We start from the raw sequence: 18,463 nt of genomic DNA on the forward strand, positions 1-18,463 counted from the left end.
ACACCGCCACATTGCCGCTACACCACCATCCCACTGTTTGATAACTGGAATCTTGGCCTGGATGGATAAGAGCTCTGTTTGTCCAAAGACTGAAGAGGGTAAGGGGAGAATTCAGGGAAAGATGTGGCATGTGAATGAACAAACTTTCTTTTCTATAGCACCTGTCATATTCTGAGGACATCCCAAAGCACTTGGTATTTGGTAAGGTTTCTCTCCGTAACCTTCCACCAGCAGTGATGTTTTACAGAACATACACAATGAGTGTGTTCGATGGTCACGTTAATGATAAAAGTTCAACAGGCTTTTCTTGGAGGGAATCCTTACAGAATATGGAGATAAAGGATTGTGGAAGATCGTTCAGTCCTTAATTGTTCTTGGGAGAAAGAAGTTAGCAAAGGAAGCACACCGGGCTGTACGCAGTTAGAGTTCGCTTTTTGTTGCTTCAAAATATTTAATGATTTATTTAAAATTTAAAGCAGGGCAACCTATGGGCTTTCCTTTGGTTCTGTGCCAGCGTAATGACGGGACCAACTGGAATTTCGCAAGCAATTGTTTGTAACTTGAAACCAATAAAATACTTTTGTTGCTATGTGGAAAAATGTGGCAACCAAGTTGTGCACAGCAAGGTTCCCCAAACAGCAATGAGATTGCAGACCTTTGGACCCCATTCCCTCCTTCCACTGTCCCTATCTTTAACTTTCAGACGCTTTTTTTTAGATGATAAACTTTTTAAAATGAGAGCCTTTTCCCGGCTCCATTCGTTTTAAGCCCTGTTTGCTAAGGCGTTCTCTGGTTTATTTTTTCAGATTCTCTGAGCATGGGGATATGTCTTATTCTGCCTCATATTTCCGCTATTCTCCAACACCTCAACAAGGCCGTTGCAAATAAGGACCGGATGAAGAGGAAGAAATTCCGAACACAAGTCAGTAAAGATCTGAGTATCCTTTCAAGGTACAGTTTCCTGTCAAATTTACTCTTTATATTGCGAATAATTTAATTCCATTTACTTCTGTGTGTTTTAAAAATTCATTTTTGAGAGTATCACTGGCTAGCATTATTTCCCGAATTGCCCTTGAGAAAGTGGTGATGAGTTACCTACTTGAACCGCTGCAGTCCCTGTGGTGTAGGTATACGCACGGCGCTGTTAGGGAGGGAGTTCCAGGATTTTAACCCAGCGATAGTGAAGGGACGGTGATATAGTTCCATGTCAGGATGGTGAGTGACTTGGAGGGGAACTTGCAGGCGGTGGTATATCCCATATATCTGCTGCCTTTGTCCTTCTAGGTGATAGCGTTTGTGAATTTGCAAGGTGCTGTTGAAGGAGCCTTGGTGACTTGTTGTAGTGCACCTTGTGTCACTGGTGAAGGGAGTGAATGTTTGAGGTGGTGAATGGAGTTCCGATTAAACGAGTTGCTGCACAAGATCACTGAGGTTAGGAGAGGGTTCAGAGAAAAAATGTGGCATATGATTGAACAAGCTTGCACTTCTGTGTTGAGTTTATCAAAAAATAAAACATTTTTATTCTGTTCAATCATTCTCTCCTCTTGCCTCTCCCAAGGGCAATTTCTGCCGTTATTTAGTTCCACAAGAGCCTTCTGGCATCTTGCCCAAGTGTTAATTATAGAAAGGATTATTGGATTTGTTGACCCTGTAGAGGCCCTTGGGTCATTGCAGCTGAATGCCAGTCCTGTCCTCACCTGATACCCACACAATGGCGTTTCCGACAGTCTACTTCTGGAGAACAGTGAGGACCAGGACAATGGCTCAGGGCATGGGGTTACTTGTCTTCTCTCTGCTGCTCTGACTGGCATTTGACACAGATATGTGATCAAATCGAGCAGCTGACTTGCCTGTTTAGTCTCTCTGGCTCCAAGCAAACTGACCTGTGTAGTTCCTCTAAGCCCACACTGCTGCTTTTGACCATTGCTGATTTTATTCTAATGTCTTTCAGGCACTTTTGAGTATGCAAGGACTGATTAGACCTCTCTAATTAGACCTCCTTCCCCATACCCCCGACCCATCACAGCGCCACACTGGAGCACAGATCTGAACATCAAGTACAGAGCTACACATACCAGGACACCCAATCCAACTACTGGGCATGAAATTGCTCTTTTTTTAAAGATCAGATCCCTAAATTATTTTTGTAAGGAGCGAGTCCAGTCCATTTTATGGAATTGGATTTGGAATTTTGTGTCAAAAATAGAAGCTTTTGAGCATCTTACATTTGCAATAAATTAATTTGTATTAACTCTGAATAATTCTGCTACATCATTGTTACAGATTAATTTCATGAAGTTGATTTTTCTGCATAATCTCTACCTGTTGATTTCTTTCCAGAATAAGTAGGTTTGTACAGGATAAGGAGCAGAGCACGGTTCTGATCAATCTCTTGATGCCCTATCTCTCCAAGCCAAACACATCACAGGTAAAGGAAGTGTGTGGGATCAGCATTCGTGCTGTCAAAACTCAGCCAGCTGCCTTCTTCGGGATGGTGGGGGGGAAAGACAGACATACTGTGAGAGAGGGCGAATTGCTTTTCTGTTCAGGAATTTTAATGACTGTGTAAAAGCAATATTGAGGGTTAGAAGCAGCGTGCGAGGTGCAGGCGATCCAGGGTGAGTCATTCAGCAGGGGCAGCACGGTAGCATTGTGGATAGCACAATTGCTTCACAGCTCCAGGGTCCCAGGTTCGATTCCGGCTTGAGTCACTGTCTGTGCGGAGTCTGCACATCCTCCCCGTGTGTGCGTGGGTTTCCTCCGGGTGCTCCGGTTTCCTCCCACAGTCCAAAGATGTGCAGGTTAGGTGGATTGGCCATGCTAAATTGCCCTTAGTGTCCAAAATTGCCCAAACTGTTGGGTGGGATTACTGGGTTATGGGGATAGAATGGAGGTGTGAACCTTGGGTAGAGTGCTCTTTCCAAGAGCCGGTGCAGACTCGATGGGCCGAATGGCTTCCTTCTGCACTGTAAATTCTATGAATTCATCCTTTACCTTTTGCTGTGTCTTGGTGACCGGGGTTCACACCTTTCAGATAATTGGCAAATGAGGCAGATGGGAGATGAATATTTGAAAACAAAATAACGCAGCGAGTTGTTGTGATCTGGGATGTGCCGCCTGAAAGGACGGTGGAAGCAGATTCAGCAATAACATTCAAAAGGGAATTGGATCAGTACTTGGGAAAGCTCTTGCAAAAGAGCCATCATGTGAATGATGGTCTGAATGGCTGTCTCTTGTGTATCAAGTGGTGGAGAGATTTGTAAATGATTTGGAAAAGTGGATTTCTGGAACCCATTGATAAGTTATTAGTTAATGGTCAAGTTTAAGATGACTGAATAATATTAGCCATTAAAATTCTTCACTGCTGCATTCATAAATCATTGGTTCTGACTCCTTAATCTAGACCAGCTAATGATGGTGAAAATTTGAATCCAATTTTGACTGATAACTACTCATGTGAGCACCTTGGGATGATTTAACAGGGACACTATAAAACTGCAAGTTGTTGTAGGGTTACAATCCTTATTTTTAAATAAATGCATTTTTGAGTCTTTTCATTGTGCCGTGCTAAACAACGGGACATGTTTCCAAAGATTTCCATCTTGTAATTAACAGGACAAACACAAGAAGGTCACATTTTTTAAAAGTGCAATAATTTATACAACTGGTGAAAAGGGTGCTGTTATTTGGCAAGTTGACTCTTATTGGCAGCGGCGTTGCCATGGAGAAAAATCTACCCCAGGTTCCCGGGTAATTCAAAATCGTCGCAAGGCTTGAACATATTCCTTCTGTTTGCAGAGAACGGGTCCCTATGTATAAATGTATGTTGCTTCTAGCAAGCATATGTGAGCCACATTATGAGTTTGATTGATTATCTTAAATTGGTTTTAGTGTAACCTCTAGCACATTCAGGGTTGTTCAGCAACCGCTGCCCATTCATGGAATCTCATCTTTCTTTTTATAAAACATTTTATTGAGGTATTTGTGAGTTTGTAACAATAACAGAAGAAACAGTGTACATACAAATATAAACATAGTGCAAAGGCCGTCTTTCTCCCTCACAGGACCCACTTTCTTACACACTAATCTAAACTAAACCCCCTCCCCCTCTCTGCTGACAGTTAATTTTCTCTAAAGAAGTCAACGAACGGCTGCAACCTCCGGACGAACCCTGACATTGACCCTCTCGGGGCAAACTTGATTTTCTCCAGACAGAGAAAGCTAGCCATGTCAGTGAGCCAGGTCTCTGACTTCGAGGGCTTTGAATCCCTCCAAGCTAATAGTATCCGTCTCCGGGCTACCAGGGAGGCAAAGGCCAGAACGTCTGCCTCTTTCTCCTCCTGGATTCCCGGATCTTCTGAGACTCCGAAAATCGGTGGACTCTGGACTCGGTGCCACCCTTGTTTTTTAACACTGTGAACATGACATCCGCAAACCCCATAAGCTTCGGGCATGTCCAGAACATATGAACATGGTTTGCTGGTCCTCCCGCTCACCTTACATACCCTGTCTTCTATCCCAAAGAACCTGCTTATCCGGGCCACTGTCATGTGTGCCTGGTGAACAACCTTAAATTGTATCAGGCTGAGTCTGGCGCATGATGTGGATGCGTTGACTCTACTCAACGCATCAGCCCAGAGACCATCCTCTACCTCTCCTCCTAACTCCTCTTCCCATTTGTGTTTCAGCTCCTCAGTCTGTGTTTCTTCAGTCATGAGTTCTTTATAGATGTCTGAAACCTTCCCCTCTCCCACCCATACTCTGGACACTACCCTGTATCCTCCTTGGTGGTAGGAGCGGGAAGGTTGAGACCTGCCTGCGCAGGGCGTCCCGCGCCTGCAGGTACCTAAACTCTTCCCTCCCGTCAATTCAAGTTTCTCCTCCAACTCCCTCAGGCTGGGAAAGCTCTCCTCTCTGAACAGATCTCCCATCCTCTCGATCCCTGCTCTTTGCCATCTCCGAAACCCTCCATCTAGCCTCCCCGGGGCAAACCGATGATTATTGTAGATTGGAGACCTGACCGATGCTCCGTCTGCTCCTACATGTTTCCTCCATTGACCCCAGACTCTCAGGGCCGCCACCACCACCGGGCTGGTGGAGTACCGTGCCGGCGGGAACAGCAGAGGTGCCGTTACCAATGCCCCCAAATGTGTCCCCTACATGATGCCGCCTCTATTTGCTCCCATACTGACCTCCCCCACCACCCACCTCCTAATCATGGCCAAATTTGCCACCCAATAGTAATTGCTAAAGTTCGGCAGCACCAACCTGCCCCCCCCCCCGGCTACGCTCCAGCATCGCCTTTTTTACTCGCGGGGCCTTACCCGCCCAAACAAAGCCAGAGATCACCTTGTTTACCCGTTTAAAAAAAAGGTCCGTGGAATAAAGATGGGGAGGCACTGAAAAACAAGCAGGAATCTCGGGAGAACCGTCATTTTCACTGTCTGTACCTTCCCAGCCAGTGATAGCGGGAGCATGTCGCATCTTCAGAAATCTTCCTTCATTTGGTCCACCAGCCAGGTCAAATTTAGCTTATGTAGCCGTTCCCATTCCCGTGCCACCTGGATGCCTAAATACCAAAAGCGTCCCCCTACCACTCTAAACGGCAACTCCCTCAGTTGCCTCTCCTGCCCCCTTGCCTGGATCGCGAACATCTCACTTTTCACCATGTTCAATTTATAACCTGAAAACCGGCCAAATTCCCCTAGAATCTTCATAATCTCTCCTATCCCCTCTAGTGGGTCAGAAATATATAGGAGCAGGTTATCTGCGTATAACGAGACTCTGTGTTCCACTGCTCCCGAACCAGCCCCTTGAGGCTCTCAGCGCAATTGCCAGCGGCTCTATGGCCAGCGCAAACAGCAGTGAAGAGAGGAGTCCCTGCCTTGTCCCCCGTTGCAGCCTAAAATAGCCCGTTGTCAACTTGTTCGTCCATACACTCGCCACAGGCGCCTGATACAGCCGCCTAACCCAGCCGATGAAGCCCCGCCCAAACCACCCTAGCACCTCCCACAGATAGGTCCATTCCACCCAGTCAAAGGCCTTCTCTGCATCCATTGCAACCACTACCTCTACGTCCCTACCCTCTGGGGGCATCATGATCACATTCAACAGTCTTCTAACGTTGGCAGCCAACTGCCTGACCTTAACAAATCCCGTTTGGTCCTCCCCAATTACATCCGGAACACAGTCTTCTATCCTTGAGGACAATATTTTGGCCAACAGTTTGGCACCTACATTTAATAAGTAGATTGGTCTGTAGGACCTGCATAGTTCCGTGTCCTTCTCCCGCTTCAAGATCAGTGAGATAGTGGCCTGTGACATTGTTGGGGGAAGCATCCCTCGCTCCTTTTCCTCATTAAATGTCCTCATCATCAGCGACCCCAGTATGCCAGAGAACATTTTATAAAATTCCACTGGGTACCCGTCCGGTCCCAGGGCTTTACCCGACTGCATGGCCTTCAGCCCTTCTGCTATTTCTTCCATCCCGATCAGGGCCCCCAGCCCTTCTACCAGCCCTTCCTCCACCTTCGGGAACCCCAGCCCCTCTAAGAATTGCCTCATCCCTTCCGGCCCAGCTGGGGGTTCCGACTCATATAGCCTGCTATAAAACTCCTTGACAGCCCTGTTAACCCCTGCTGAATCGCTGACCAAGTTCCCGCCTCTGTCCTTCACTTTCCCAATCTCTCTGGCTGCTTCCCTCTTTCTGAGCTGCCGGCTTTCTCTCCATACTCGTATATCACCCCCCCTCGCCTTTCTCAGCTGTTCCACCGCCTTCCCTGTAGTTAGCAAGCCAAACTCCGCCTGTAGCCTCCGTTGTTCCCTTAAAAGCCCTGCATGGAATCTCATCTAACAGTAGACGTTTTGATTTGAGTTTGGCAAGTGCAGGCTGGTTGAATACGGTCTGTACCCTGCAAAAGAAAACACGAATATTCAAGCCTTGCACCTTCTTTGAATTACCTGGTGGGTCTTGGGAGCCTGTAGTTCCCTGATGCTTTCTCCAGGGCAATGCAGTGGCCAATCCGAGTAGCCTGCCAACCAATTGTTTCTCCTGTAGTATGAATGGTTGTGATTATTTGAAATTTGACATTCTTGCATTTGTCTTGGTGAGCGCACGGTTAAAATCTTCAGCAACATGTCTCTCATTTCAGCAAGCTTCAAGTTCTATAGTATCAAGTGACTGTCTCTTCATTGTCTGTAATTCCCAAAGGACACTGAGATTGACATCCTGCAAACCATTCAGAACCTCCTGCAACACTGCTCAAGCCCTTCCACCTTCGTTAAGCCTCTGGCTGCCCTCTTCTCTGTCATTCAGAACAAGCTTTCTCGCCAGACTCTGTGTTCAGTCTTTCAGGTACATTTTTGCAGCAATGAATTAAGTTCAAGTATTTGGATGACTGTGTTACTTTCTCCTCAGTGATTTTCTCATTCATTTTTTTAAAGAAAAGATTGTGTTGTATATTTCTGCTTCTTTAATCTTGTCTTTATTTTTAAGTATTGAGACACCAGCTATGGCTCAATGGGTAGCGCATTCGCCCCTGAGTCAGAAGGTCATGGGTTATGATCCCACTCCAGGGACTTTAGCATGAAGTCTAAGTTAATAACTCCTAGTGCAGTGCAGAGGGGGGAGTGCTGCTGTTGGAGATGCTGTCTTTTTCACATGAGATGTTAAACCAAGGCCTTCTGAAGATCCCATTATTTTGAAGAAGAGCCGGGGAGTTTTCCCCGGTCAATATTTGTCCCTCAACAAATACCACTTATAATAATTATCTGGGTATCTGGTCATTATCCCATTGTTGTTTCTCTCTTTCTGTGGTTCCTCGATAACAATGGTGACTTTTTCCAACCATTCCAGCAATAGTGTTGTACAAATGAGTCTTAATTTAGCTTTTTCCTCCTTTCTCGTTTGATCTTTAAGTCATCCTTGTCTACAGGAATAGTGCCAGAAGACTGGAGGATAGCAAATGTTGTCCCCTTGTTCAAGGAGGGGAGTAGAGACAACCCCGGTAACTATAGACCAGTGAGCCTTACTTTTGTTGTGGGCAAAATCTTGGAAAGGTTCATAAGAGATAGGATGTATAATCATCTGGAAAGGAATAATTTGATTAGAGATAGTCAACACGGTTTTGTGAAGGGTAGGTCGTGCCTCACAAACCTTATTGAGTTCTTTGAGAAGGTGACCAAACAGGTGGATGAGGGTAAAGCAGTTGATGTGGTGTATATGGATTTCAGTGAAGCGTTTGATAAGGTTCCCCACGATAGGCTACTGCAGAAAATACAGAGGCATGGGATTCAGGGTGATTTAGCAGTTTGGATCAGAAATTGGCTAGCTGGAAGAAGACAAAGGGTGGTGGTTGATGGGAACTGTTCAGACTGGAGTCCAGTTACTAGTGGTGTACCACAAGGATCTTTTTTGGGGTCACTGCTGTTTGTCATTTTTATAAATGACCTGGAGGAGGGTGTAGAAGGATGGGTGAGTAAATGTTCAGATGACACTAAAGTCAGTGGAGTTGTGGACAGTGCGGAAGGATGTTCCAAGTTACAGAGGGATATAGATAAGCTGGAGCGCTGGGCTGAGAGGCGGCAAATGGAGTTCAATGCAGAAAAGTGTGAGGTGATTCATTTTGGAAGGAATAACAGGAAGACAGAGTACTGGGCTCATGGTAAGATTCTTGGCAGTGTGGATATCTCGGTGTCCATGTACATAGATCCCTGAAAGTTGCCACCCAGGTTGAGAGGGTTGTTAAGAAGGCGTACGGTGTGTTCGCTTTTATTGGTAGAGGGATTGAGTTTCGGAGCCATGAGGTCATGTTGCAGCTGTACAAAACTCTGGTGCGGCCGCATTTGGAGTATTGCGTGCAATTCTGGTCGCCGCATTATAGGAAGGATGTGGAAGCATTCCCCTCCCTTCCCTCACTCCCCTCCCCTCCCTCACTCCCCTCCCCTCCCTCACTCCCCTCCCCTCCCTCCCTTCCTCTCTCCCCTCCCCTCCCTCCCTCCCTCCCCTCCCCTCCCTCCCTCCCTCCCTCCCCTCCCCTCCCCTCCCTCCCTCCCCTCCCCTCCCTCCCTCCCCTCCCCTCCCTCCCTCCCTCCCCTCCCCTCCCTCCCTCCCTCCCTCCCCTCCCTCCCTTCCTCTCTCCCCTCCCCTCCCTCCCTCCCTCCCCTCCCCTCCCTCCCTCCCCTCCCCTCCCCTCCCTCCCTCTCTCCCCTCCCTCCCTCTCTCCCCTCACTCCCTCTCTCCCCTCACTCCCTCCCCTCTCCTCCCCTCCCCTCCCTCTCTCCCCTCCCCCTCTCCCTCCCCTCCCTCTCTCCCCTCCCCCTCTCCCCTCCCCTCCCTCTCTCCCCTCCCTCTCTCCCCTCCCCTCCCTCCCTCCCCTCCCTCCCTCCCTCCCCTCCCTCCCTCCCTCCCCTCCCCTCCCTCCCTCCCTCCCCTCCCTCCCCTCCCTCCCTCCCCTCCCTCCCCTCCCTCCCTCCCCTCCCTCCCTCCCTCCCTCCCCTCCCTCCCTCCCTCCCCTCCCTCCCTCCCTCCCTCCCCTCCCTCCCTCCCTCCCCTCCCTCCCTCCCTCCCCTCCCCTCCCTCCCTCCCCTCCCCTCCCTCCCTCCCCTCCCTCCCTCCCTCCCCTCCCTCCCTCCCCTCCCTCCCTCCCACCCTCCCTCCCTCCCCTCCCCTCCCTCCCTCCCCTCCCTCCCCTCCCTCCCTCCCTCCCCTCCCTCCCTCCCTCCCTCCCTCCCTCCCTCCCCCCCCCTCCCTCCCCTCCTCCCCCCCTCCTCCTCTCTCCCCCCCCTCCCTCTCCCCCCTCCCTCCCTCTCTCCCCTCCCCTCCCTCTCTCCCCTCCCCTCCCTCTCTCCCCTCCCCTCCCTCTCTCCCCTCCCCTCCCTCTCTCCCCTCCCCTCCCCTCCCCTCCCTCCCTCCCCTCCCCTCCCCTCCCCTCCCTCCCCTCCCTCCCCTCCCCTCCCCACCCCCTCCCTTCCCCTCCCCTCCCTTCCCCTCCCCTCCCTCCCTCTCTACCCTCCCCTCCCTCCCTCAATCCCCTCCCCCTCCTCCCTCTCTCCCCTCCCCTCCCTCCCTCTCTCCCCTCCCCTCCCTCCCTCCCACCCCTCCCTCCCTCCCTCCCCCCCTCCCTCCCTCCCTCTCTCCCCTCCCCTCCCTCCCTCTCTCCCCTCCCCTCCCTCCCTCTCACCCCTCCCCTCCCTCCCTCTCTCCCCTCCCCTCCCTCCCTCTCTCCCCTCCCCTCCCTCCCTCTCTCCCCTCCCCTCCCTCCCTCTCTCCCCTCCCCTCCCTCCCTCTCTCCCCTCCCCTCCCTCCCTCTCTCCCCTCCCCTCCCTCCCTCTCTCCCCTCCCCTCCCTCCCTCTCTCCCCTCCCCTCCCTCCCTCCCTCTCTCCCCTCCCCTCCCTCCCTCCCTCTCTCCCCTCCCCTCCCTCCCTTCCCTCTCTCCCCTCCCTCCCCTCCCTCCCTCTCTCCCCTCCCCTCCCTCCCTCTCTCCCCTCCCCTCCCTCCCTCTCTCCCCTCCCCTCCCTCCCTCTCTCCCCACCCCTCCCCTCCCTCCCTCTCTCCCCTCCCCTCCCTCCCTCCCTCTCTCCCCTCCCCTCCCTCCCTCTCTCCCCTCCCCTCCCTCCCTCTCTCCCCTCCCCTCCCTCCCTCTCTCCCCTCCCCTCCCTCCCTCTCTCCCCACCCCACCCTCCCTCTCACCCCTCCCCTCCCACCCTCTCACCCCTCCCCTTCCCTCCCTCTCTCCCCTCCCCTTCCCTCCCACTCTCCCCCCCCTCCACCCTCTCTCCCCCCCTCCCACCCTCTCTCCCCCCCCTCCCACCCTCTCTCCCCCTCCCCTCCCTCCCTCTCTCCCCCTCCCCTCCCTCCCTCTCTCCCCCTCCCCACCCCTCCCCTCCCTCTCCCCTCCCCTCCCTCCCTCTCTCCCCTCCCTCACTCCCTCTCTCCCCTCCCCTCCCTCCCCTCCCCTCCCCTCCCTCTCTCCCCCTCACTCCCTCTCTCCCCTCCCCTCCCACCCTCTCTCCCCACCCCTCCCTCCCACTCTCCCCTCCCCACCCTCCCTCTCTCCCCTCCCCTCCCTCCCTCTCTCCCCTCCCCTCCCTCCCTCTCTCCCCTCCCCTCCCTCCCTCTCTCCCCTCCCCTCCCTCCCTCTCTCCCCTCCCCTCCCCTCCCTCCCTCCTCCCCTCCCCTCCCTCCCTCTCTCCCCTCCCTCCCTCCCTCTCTCCCCTCCCCACCCCTCCCCTCCCTCACTCCCCTCCCCTCCCTCCTCCCCTCCCCACCCTCCCTCCCCTCCCCCTCCCCTCCCTCCCCACCCCACCCCTCCCTCCCTCCCCTCCCCTACCTCCCTCCCTCCCCCCCTCCCCACCCCTCCCCTCCCCACCCCCCCCTCCCCTCCCCTCCCCTCCCTCCCCTCCCCCCCACCCCCCTCCTCCCTCCCCCCCTCCCCCCTCCCCTCCCCCCCTCCCCCCTCCCCCCCCTCCCTCCCACCCTCCCCTCCCCCTCCCTCCCCTCCCTCCCCTCCCACCCTCCCTCCCCTCCCCCCTCCCCCTCCCCACCCACCCTCCCTCCCTCCCACCCCTCCCCTCCCCTCCCCTCCTCCCTCCCCTCCCCTCCCTCCCCTCCCTCCCCTCCCTCCCCTCCCCTCCCTCCCTCCCCTCCCACCCTCCCCTCCCCTCCCACCCTCCCCTCCCCTCCCTCCCTCCCTCCCCTCCCCTCCCCTCCCCCCTCCCCTCCCCTCCCCTCCCCTCCCTCCCCTCCCCTCCCCACCCCTCCCTCCCTCCCCTCCCCTCCCCTCCCTCCCTCCCCTCCCTCCCTCCCCTCCCACCCCTCCCTCCCTCCCCACCCCTCCCCCCTCCCTCCCTCCCCTCCCTCCCTCCCTCCTCCCCTCCCCTCCCTCCCTCCCTCTCTCCCCTCCCCTCCCTCCCTCCCCTCCCTCCCTCCCTCCCTCCCTCCCCTCCCCCTCCCCTCCCTCCCTCCCCTCCCCTCCCCCCTCCCCTCCCTCCCTCCCCTCCCCTCCCTCCCTCCCTCCCTCTCTCCCCTCCCCTCCCTCCCTCTCTCCCCTCCCCTCCCTCCCTCTCTCCCTCCCTCTCTCCCCTCCCCTCCCTCCCTCTCCCCTCCCCTCCCTCCCTCTCCCCTCCCCTCCCTCCCTCTCTCCCCTCCCCTCCCTCCCTCTCTCCCCTCCCCTCCCTCCCTCTCTCCCCTCCCCTCCCTCCACTCTCCCCTCCCCACCCTCCCTCTCCCCCTCCCTCCCACCTCCCCCTCCCACCCTCTCTCCCCTCCCCTCCCTCCCTCTCCCCTCCCCTCCCCTCCCCTCCCCTCCCCTCCCCTCCCCTACCCTCCCCTCCCCTCCCCCTCCCCTCCCCTCCCTCCCTCTCTCCCCTCCCCCTCCCTCCACCCCTCCCCTCCCTCCCTCCCCTCCCCTCCCTCCCTCCCCTCCCCTCCCTCCCCACCCCTCCCTCCCTCCCCTCCCTCCCTCCCCTCCCCTCCCTCCCTCCCCTCCCTCCCTCCCCTCCCCTCCCTCCCTCCCCTCCCCTCCCTCCCTCCCCTCCCCTCCCTCCCTCCCCTCCCCTCCCTCCCTCCCCCTCCCCTCCCTCCCTCCCCTCCCCTCCCTCCCTCTCACCCCTCCCCTCCCTCCCTCTCTCCCCTCCCCTCCCTCCCTCTCTCCCCTCCCCTCCCTCCCTCTCTCCCCTCCCCTCCCTCCCTCTCCCCCTCCCCTCCCTCCCTCTCTCCCCTCCCCCTCCCTCCCTCTCTCCCCTCCCCTCCCTCCCTCTCTCCCCTCCCCTCACTCCCTCTCTCCCCTCCCCTCCCTCCCCTCCCCTCACACCCTCTCTCCCCTCCCCTCCCTCCCCTCCCCCCTCCCCTCCCTCCCCCCTCCCCCCTCCCCTCCCTCCCCCTCCCCTCCCTCCCCCCTCCCCTCCCTCCCCTCCCCTCACTCCCTCTCTCCCCCTCACTCCCTCTCTCCCCTCCCCTCCCTCCCCTCTCACCCTCCCTCCCCCCTCCCCTCCCTCCCCTCCCCTCCCTCCCCTCCCCTCCCTCCCTCCCCTCCCCACCCTCCCTCCCCTCCCCTCCCCTCCCTCCCTCCCCTCCCCTCCCCCCCCCTCCCCTCCCTCCCTCTCTCCCCTCCCATCCCTCCCTCCCCTCCCCTCCCCTCCCCTCCCTCCTCCCTCCCCTCCCCCTCCCCTCCCCTCCCTCCCCTCCCCTCCCCTCCCTCCCTCCCTCTCTCCCCTCCCCTCCCTCCCTCTCTCCCCTCCCCTCCCTCCCTCTCTCCCCTCCCCTCCCTCCCTCTCTCCCCTCCCCTCCCTCCCTCTCTCCCCTCCCCTCCCTCCCTCTCTCCCCTCCCCTCCCTCCCTCTCTCCCCTCCCCTCCCTCCCTCTCTCCCCTCCCCTCCCTCCCTCTCTCCCCTCCCCTCCCTCCCTCTCTCCCCTCCCCTCCCTCCCTCTCCCCCTCCCCTCCCTCTCTCCCCTCCCCTCCCTCCCTCTCTCCCCTCCCCTCCCTCCCTCTCTCCCCTCCCTCCCCTCTCACCCCTTCCCTCCCTCCCTCTCTCCTCCCCCTCCCTCCCTCTCTCCCCTTCCCTCCCTCCCTCTCTCCCCTCCCCTCCCTCCCTCTCTCCCCTTCCCTCCCTCCCTCCCCCTCCCTCCCTCCCTCCCCCTCCCTCCCTCTCTCCCTCCCTCTCTCCCCTCCCCTCCCTCTCTCTCTCCCCTCCCCTCCCTCTCTCCCCTCCCCTCCCTCTCTCCCCTCCCCTCCCTCCCTCTCTCCCCTCCCCCCCTCTCTCCCCTCCCCCCTCTCTCCCCTCCCCTCCCTCCCTCTCTCCCCTCCCCTCCCTCCCTCTCTCCCCTCCCCTCCCTCCCTCTCTCCCCTCCCCTCCCTCCCTCTCTCCCCTCCCCTCCCCTCTCTCCCCTCCCCTCCCTCCCTCTCTCCCCTCCCCTCCCTCCCTCTCTCCCCTCCCCTCCCTCCCTCTCTCCCCTCCCCTCCCTCCCTCTCTCCCCTCCCTCTCTCCCCTCCCCTCCCTCCCTCTCTCCCCTCCCCTCCCCCTCTCCCCTCCCTCCCTCTCTCCCCCCCCCTCCCTCTCTCCCCCCCCCTCCCTCCCTCTCTCCCCTCCCTCTCTCTCTCCCCTCCCTCCCTCTCTCCCCTCCCCTCCCTCCCTCTCTCCCCTCCCTCCCTCTCTCCCCTCCCCTCCCTCTCTCCCCTCCCCTCCCTCCCTCTCTCCCCTCCCCTCCCTCCCTCTCTCCCCTCCCCTCCCTCCCTCTCTCCCCTCCCCTCCCTTCCTCTCTCCCCTCCCCTCCCTCTCTCCCCTCCCCTCCCTCCCTCCCCTCCCCTCCCTCCCTCCCTCTCTCCCCTCCCCTCCCTCCCTCTCTCCCCTCCGCTCGTTCCCTCTCTCCCCTCCGCTCGTCCCTCTCTCCCCTCCGCTCGTTCCCTCTCTCCCCTCCCCTCCCTCCCTCTCTCCCCTCCCCTCCCTCCCTCTCTCCCCTCCCCTCCCTCTCTCCCCTCCCCTCCCTCACTCCCCCCCCCCTCCCCACTCCCTCCCTCCCCTCCCACCCCTCTCCCCTCCCCTCCCTCCCTCCCTCTCTCCCCTCCCCTCCCTCCCTCTCTCCCCTCCCCTCCCTCCCTCTCTCCCCTCCCCTCCCTCCCTCTCTCCCCTCCCCTCCCTCCCCTCTCCCCACCCCTCCCTCCCTCCCTCCCCCCACCCCTCCCTCCCTCACTCCCCTCCCCTCCCTCCCTCTCTCCCCTCCCCTCCCTCCCACTCCCCCTTCCCTCCCTCCCACCCCCTCCCTCCCTCTCTCCCCACCCCTCCCTCCCTCTCTCCCCTCCCCTCCCCACCCCTCCCCTCCCCACCCCTCCCCACCCTCCCCACTCCCCCTCCCCTCCCTCCCTCCCCACCCCCCTCCCACCCTCCCTCCCCTCCCTCCCACCCCTCCCCCCCTCCCCTCCCACCCCTCCCCACCCCTCCCTCCCCTCCCCCCCACCCCTCCCCTCCCTCCCCTCCCCTCCCTCCCCTCCCCACCCCTCCCTCCCTCCCCTCCCCTCCCTCCCCTCCCTCCCTCCCCACCCCTCCCCTCCCTCCCACTCACCCCTCCCCTCCCTCCCTCTCTCCCCTCCCCTCCCTCCCTCACTCCCCCTCCCCCTCACTCCCTCTCTCCCCACCCCTCCCTCCCCTCCCCTCACTCCCTCTCTCCCCTCCCCTCCCCTCCCCTCCCCCTCCCCTCCTCCCCTCCCCTCACTCCCTCTCTCCCCCTCACTCCCTCTCTCCCCTCCCCTCCCTCCCTCTCTCCCCTCCCCTCCCCCCTCCCCTCCCTCCCCTCCCCTCCCTCCCCTCCCCTCCCTCCCCACCCCTCCCTCCCTCCCCTCCCCTCCCTCCCTCCCCTCCCCTCCCTCCCTCCCCTCCCCTCCCTCCCTCCCCTCCCCTCCCTCCCTCCCCTCCCCTCCCTCCCTCTCTCCCCTCCCCTCCCTCCCTCCCCTCCCCTCCCCTCCCCTCCCCTCCCTCCCTCCCTCCCTCTCCCCTCCCCTCCCCTCCCCTCCCCTCCCCTCCCTCCCTCTCCTCCCCCTCCCCCTCCCTCCCTCTCTCCCCTCCCCTCCCTCCCTCTCTCCCCTCCCCTCCCTCCCTCTCTCCCCTCCCCTCCCTCCCTCTCTCCCCTCCCCTCCCTCCCTCTCTCCCCTCCCCTCCCTCCCTCTCTCCCCTCCCCTCCCTCCCTCTCTCCCCTCCCCTCCCTCCCTCTCTCCCCTCCCCTCCCTCCCTCTCTCCCCTCCCCTCCCTCTCTCCCCTCCCCTCCCTCCCTCTCTCCCCTCCCCTCCCTCCCTCTCTCCCCTCCCTCCCTCTCTCCCCTTCCCTCCCTCCCTCTCTCCCCTCCCCTCCCTCCCTCTCTCCCCTTCCCTCCCTCCCTCTCTCCCCTCCCCTCCCTCCCTCTCTCCCCTTCCCTCCCTCCCTCCCCCTCCCTCCCTCCCTCCCCCTCCCTCCCTCTCTCCCCTCCTCTCCCTCCCTCTCTCCCCTCCCCTCCCTCTCTCTCTCCCCTCCCCTCCCTCTCTCCCCTCCCCTCCCTCTCTCCCCTCCCCTCCCTCCCTCTCTCCCCTCCCCCCCTCTCTCCCCTCCCCCCCTCTCTCCCCTCCCCTCCCTCCCTCTCTCCCCTCCCCTCCCTCCCTCTCTCCCCTCCCCTCCCTCCCTCTCTCCCCTCCCCTCCCTCCCTCTCTCCCCTCCCCTCCCTCCCTCTCTCCCCTCCCCTCCCTCCCTCTCTCCCCTCCCCTCCCTCCCTCTCTCCCCTCCCCTCCCTCCCTCTCTCCCCTCCCCTCCCTCCCTCTCTCCCCTCCCTCCCTCTCTCCCCCTCCCCTCCCTCCCTCTCTCCCCTCCCCTCCCCCTCTCCCCTCCCCTCCCTCTCTCCCCCCCCCTCCCTCTCTCCCCCCCCTCCCTCCCTCTCTCCCCTCCCTCCCTCTCTCCCCTCCCTCCCTCTCTCCCCTCCCCTCCCTCCCTCTCTCCCCTCCCTCCCTCTCTCCCCTCCCCTCCCTCCCTCCCTCTCTCCCCTCCCCTCCCTCCCTCTCTCCCCTCCCCTCCCTCCCTCTCTCCCCTCCCCTCCCTCCCTCTCTCCCCTCCCCTCCCTCCCTCTCTCCCCTCCCCTCCCTTCCTCTCTCCCCTCCCCTCCCTCTCTCCCCTCCCCTCCCTCCCTCCCCTCCCCTCCCTCCCTCCCTCTCTCCCCTCCCCTCCCTCCCTCTCTCCCCTCCGCTCGTTCCCTCTCTCCCCTCCGCTCGTTCCCTCTCTCCCCTCCGCTCGTTCCCTCTCTCCCCTCCCCTCCCTCCCTCTCTCCCCTCCCCTCCCTCCCTCTCTCCCCTCCCCTCCCTCTCTCCCCTCCCCTCCCTCTCTCCCCTCCCCTCCCTCTCTCCCCTCCCCTCCCTCCCTCTCTCCCCTCCCCTCCCTCCCTCCCTCTCTCCCCTCCCCTCCCTCCCTCTCTCCCCTCCCCTCCCTCCCTCTCTCCCCTCCCCTCCCTCCCTCTCTCCCCTCCCCTCCCTCCCTCTCTCCCCTCCCCTCCCTCCCTCCCTCCCCTCCCCTCCCTCCCTCTCTCCCCTCCCTCCCTCTCTCCCCTCCCCTCCCTCCCTCTCTCCCCTCCCCTCCCTCCCTCTCTCCCCTTCCCTCCCTCCCTCCCCCTCCCTCCCTCTCTCCCCTCCCCTCCCTCTCTCCCCTCCCCTCCCTCCCTCTCTCCCCTCCCCTCCCTCCCTCTCTCCCCTCCCCTCCCTCCCTCTCTCCCCTCCCCTCCCTCCCTCTCTCCCCTCCCCTCCCTCCCTCTCTCCCCTCCCCTCCCTCCCTCTCTCCCCTCCCCTCCCTCCCTCTCTCCCCTCCCTCCCTCTCTCCCCTCCCCTCCCTCCCTCTCTCCCCTCCCCTCCCTCCCTCCCTCCCTCTCTCCCCTCCCCTCCCCTCCCCCTCCCTCTCTCCCCTCCCTCCCTCTCTCCCCTCCCTCCCTCTCTCCCCTCCCCTCCCTCCCTCTCTCCCCTCCCCTCCCTCCCTCTCTCCCCTCCCCTCCCTCCCTCTCTCTCCTCCCCACCCTCCCTCTCTCTCCTCCCCACCCTCCCTCTCTCTCCTCCCTCCCTCCCTTTCCCCCCTTACTCTTCTCTCTCTCTTCCCTCTTTCTCCCTCTGTCTCTTTCTCTCTCTTCCCTCTTTCTCCCTCTGTCTCTTTCTCTCTCTCCCCCCCTTTCTCTCTCTCTCCCCCTCTTTCTCTCTCTCTCCTCCCTCCTTCTCTCTCTCTCCTCCCTCCTTCTCTCCTCCCTCTTTTTCTCCTCTGTCTTTCTTTCCTCCCCTCTTTCTCTCTCCTCTTTTTCTCTCCTCTCTCTCTTTCTCTCTCTCTTTTGCTCTCTTCCCCCCTGATTTCTATTTTAATGCAATGTGTCTGTTGCGAGGCTGCAGTTCCATATTTCAGGATCATCAGGCGTGATGGGGAAGGAGGAGTGTCACAATTTTGATCAGGGAATCAATTACAGCAGTAGAGCAATAACATCTTTGAAGGCTCTTCAACTGAAGCCACATGGGTAGAAAGTATAACCCAAAAGAAGAGCAGATATGTAGGCAAGTTTCAGATAAGTGTAAAAGTAATAGGGTAGTAGTTTGGGATTTCAACTTCCCCAACATCAACTGGGGTAGCAATTGTGTAAAAGGCTGAGAGGGAGCGGAATTCTTTAAATAATCCAGAAGAACTTTTTTAGCCAGTCGTAGAAGGTCCTACAAGAGAGGGGCGGTCCTGGACTTAATTTTAGGTAATGAAGCCGGGCTGGTGGGTGAAGTATCATGGAATCCCTACGGTGTAGAAAGAGCACACTACACAGGCCCACACCCCCACCCTATCCCTTTCACCCATTAATCCCACCTGAACCTTTGGGCCAATTTGGCATGGCCAATCCACCTAAACTGCACATCAGTGGGGGAGCATTTTGCAGACAGTGATCATAACTCCGTTAGATTCAAGATTGCTATGGAAAAGGACAAGGATGGGGCTGAGA

General features: G+C 59.3%; 1 protein-coding gene across 1 annotated transcript in view; it reads left to right on the forward strand.

Moving 5' to 3' along the window:
• Positions 1–18,463, forward strand: part of utp20 (UTP20 small subunit processome component) — a 206,642-nt gene that overhangs the window by 85,375 nt on the left and 102,804 nt on the right. Inside the window, 3 exon segments of the mRNA XM_072484851.1 lie at positions 807–951; positions 2,341–2,428; positions 7,211–7,354. Coding sequence (XP_072340952.1) covers positions 807–951; positions 2,341–2,428; positions 7,211–7,354 — 377 coding nt within the window.

The sequence above is a fragment of the Scyliorhinus torazame genome, chromosome 19 (assembly GCF_047496885.1).
Source record: "Scyliorhinus torazame isolate Kashiwa2021f chromosome 19, sScyTor2.1, whole genome shotgun sequence".
In the NCBI taxonomy this organism is placed as follows: domain Eukaryota; kingdom Metazoa; phylum Chordata; class Chondrichthyes; order Carcharhiniformes; family Scyliorhinidae; genus Scyliorhinus; species Scyliorhinus torazame.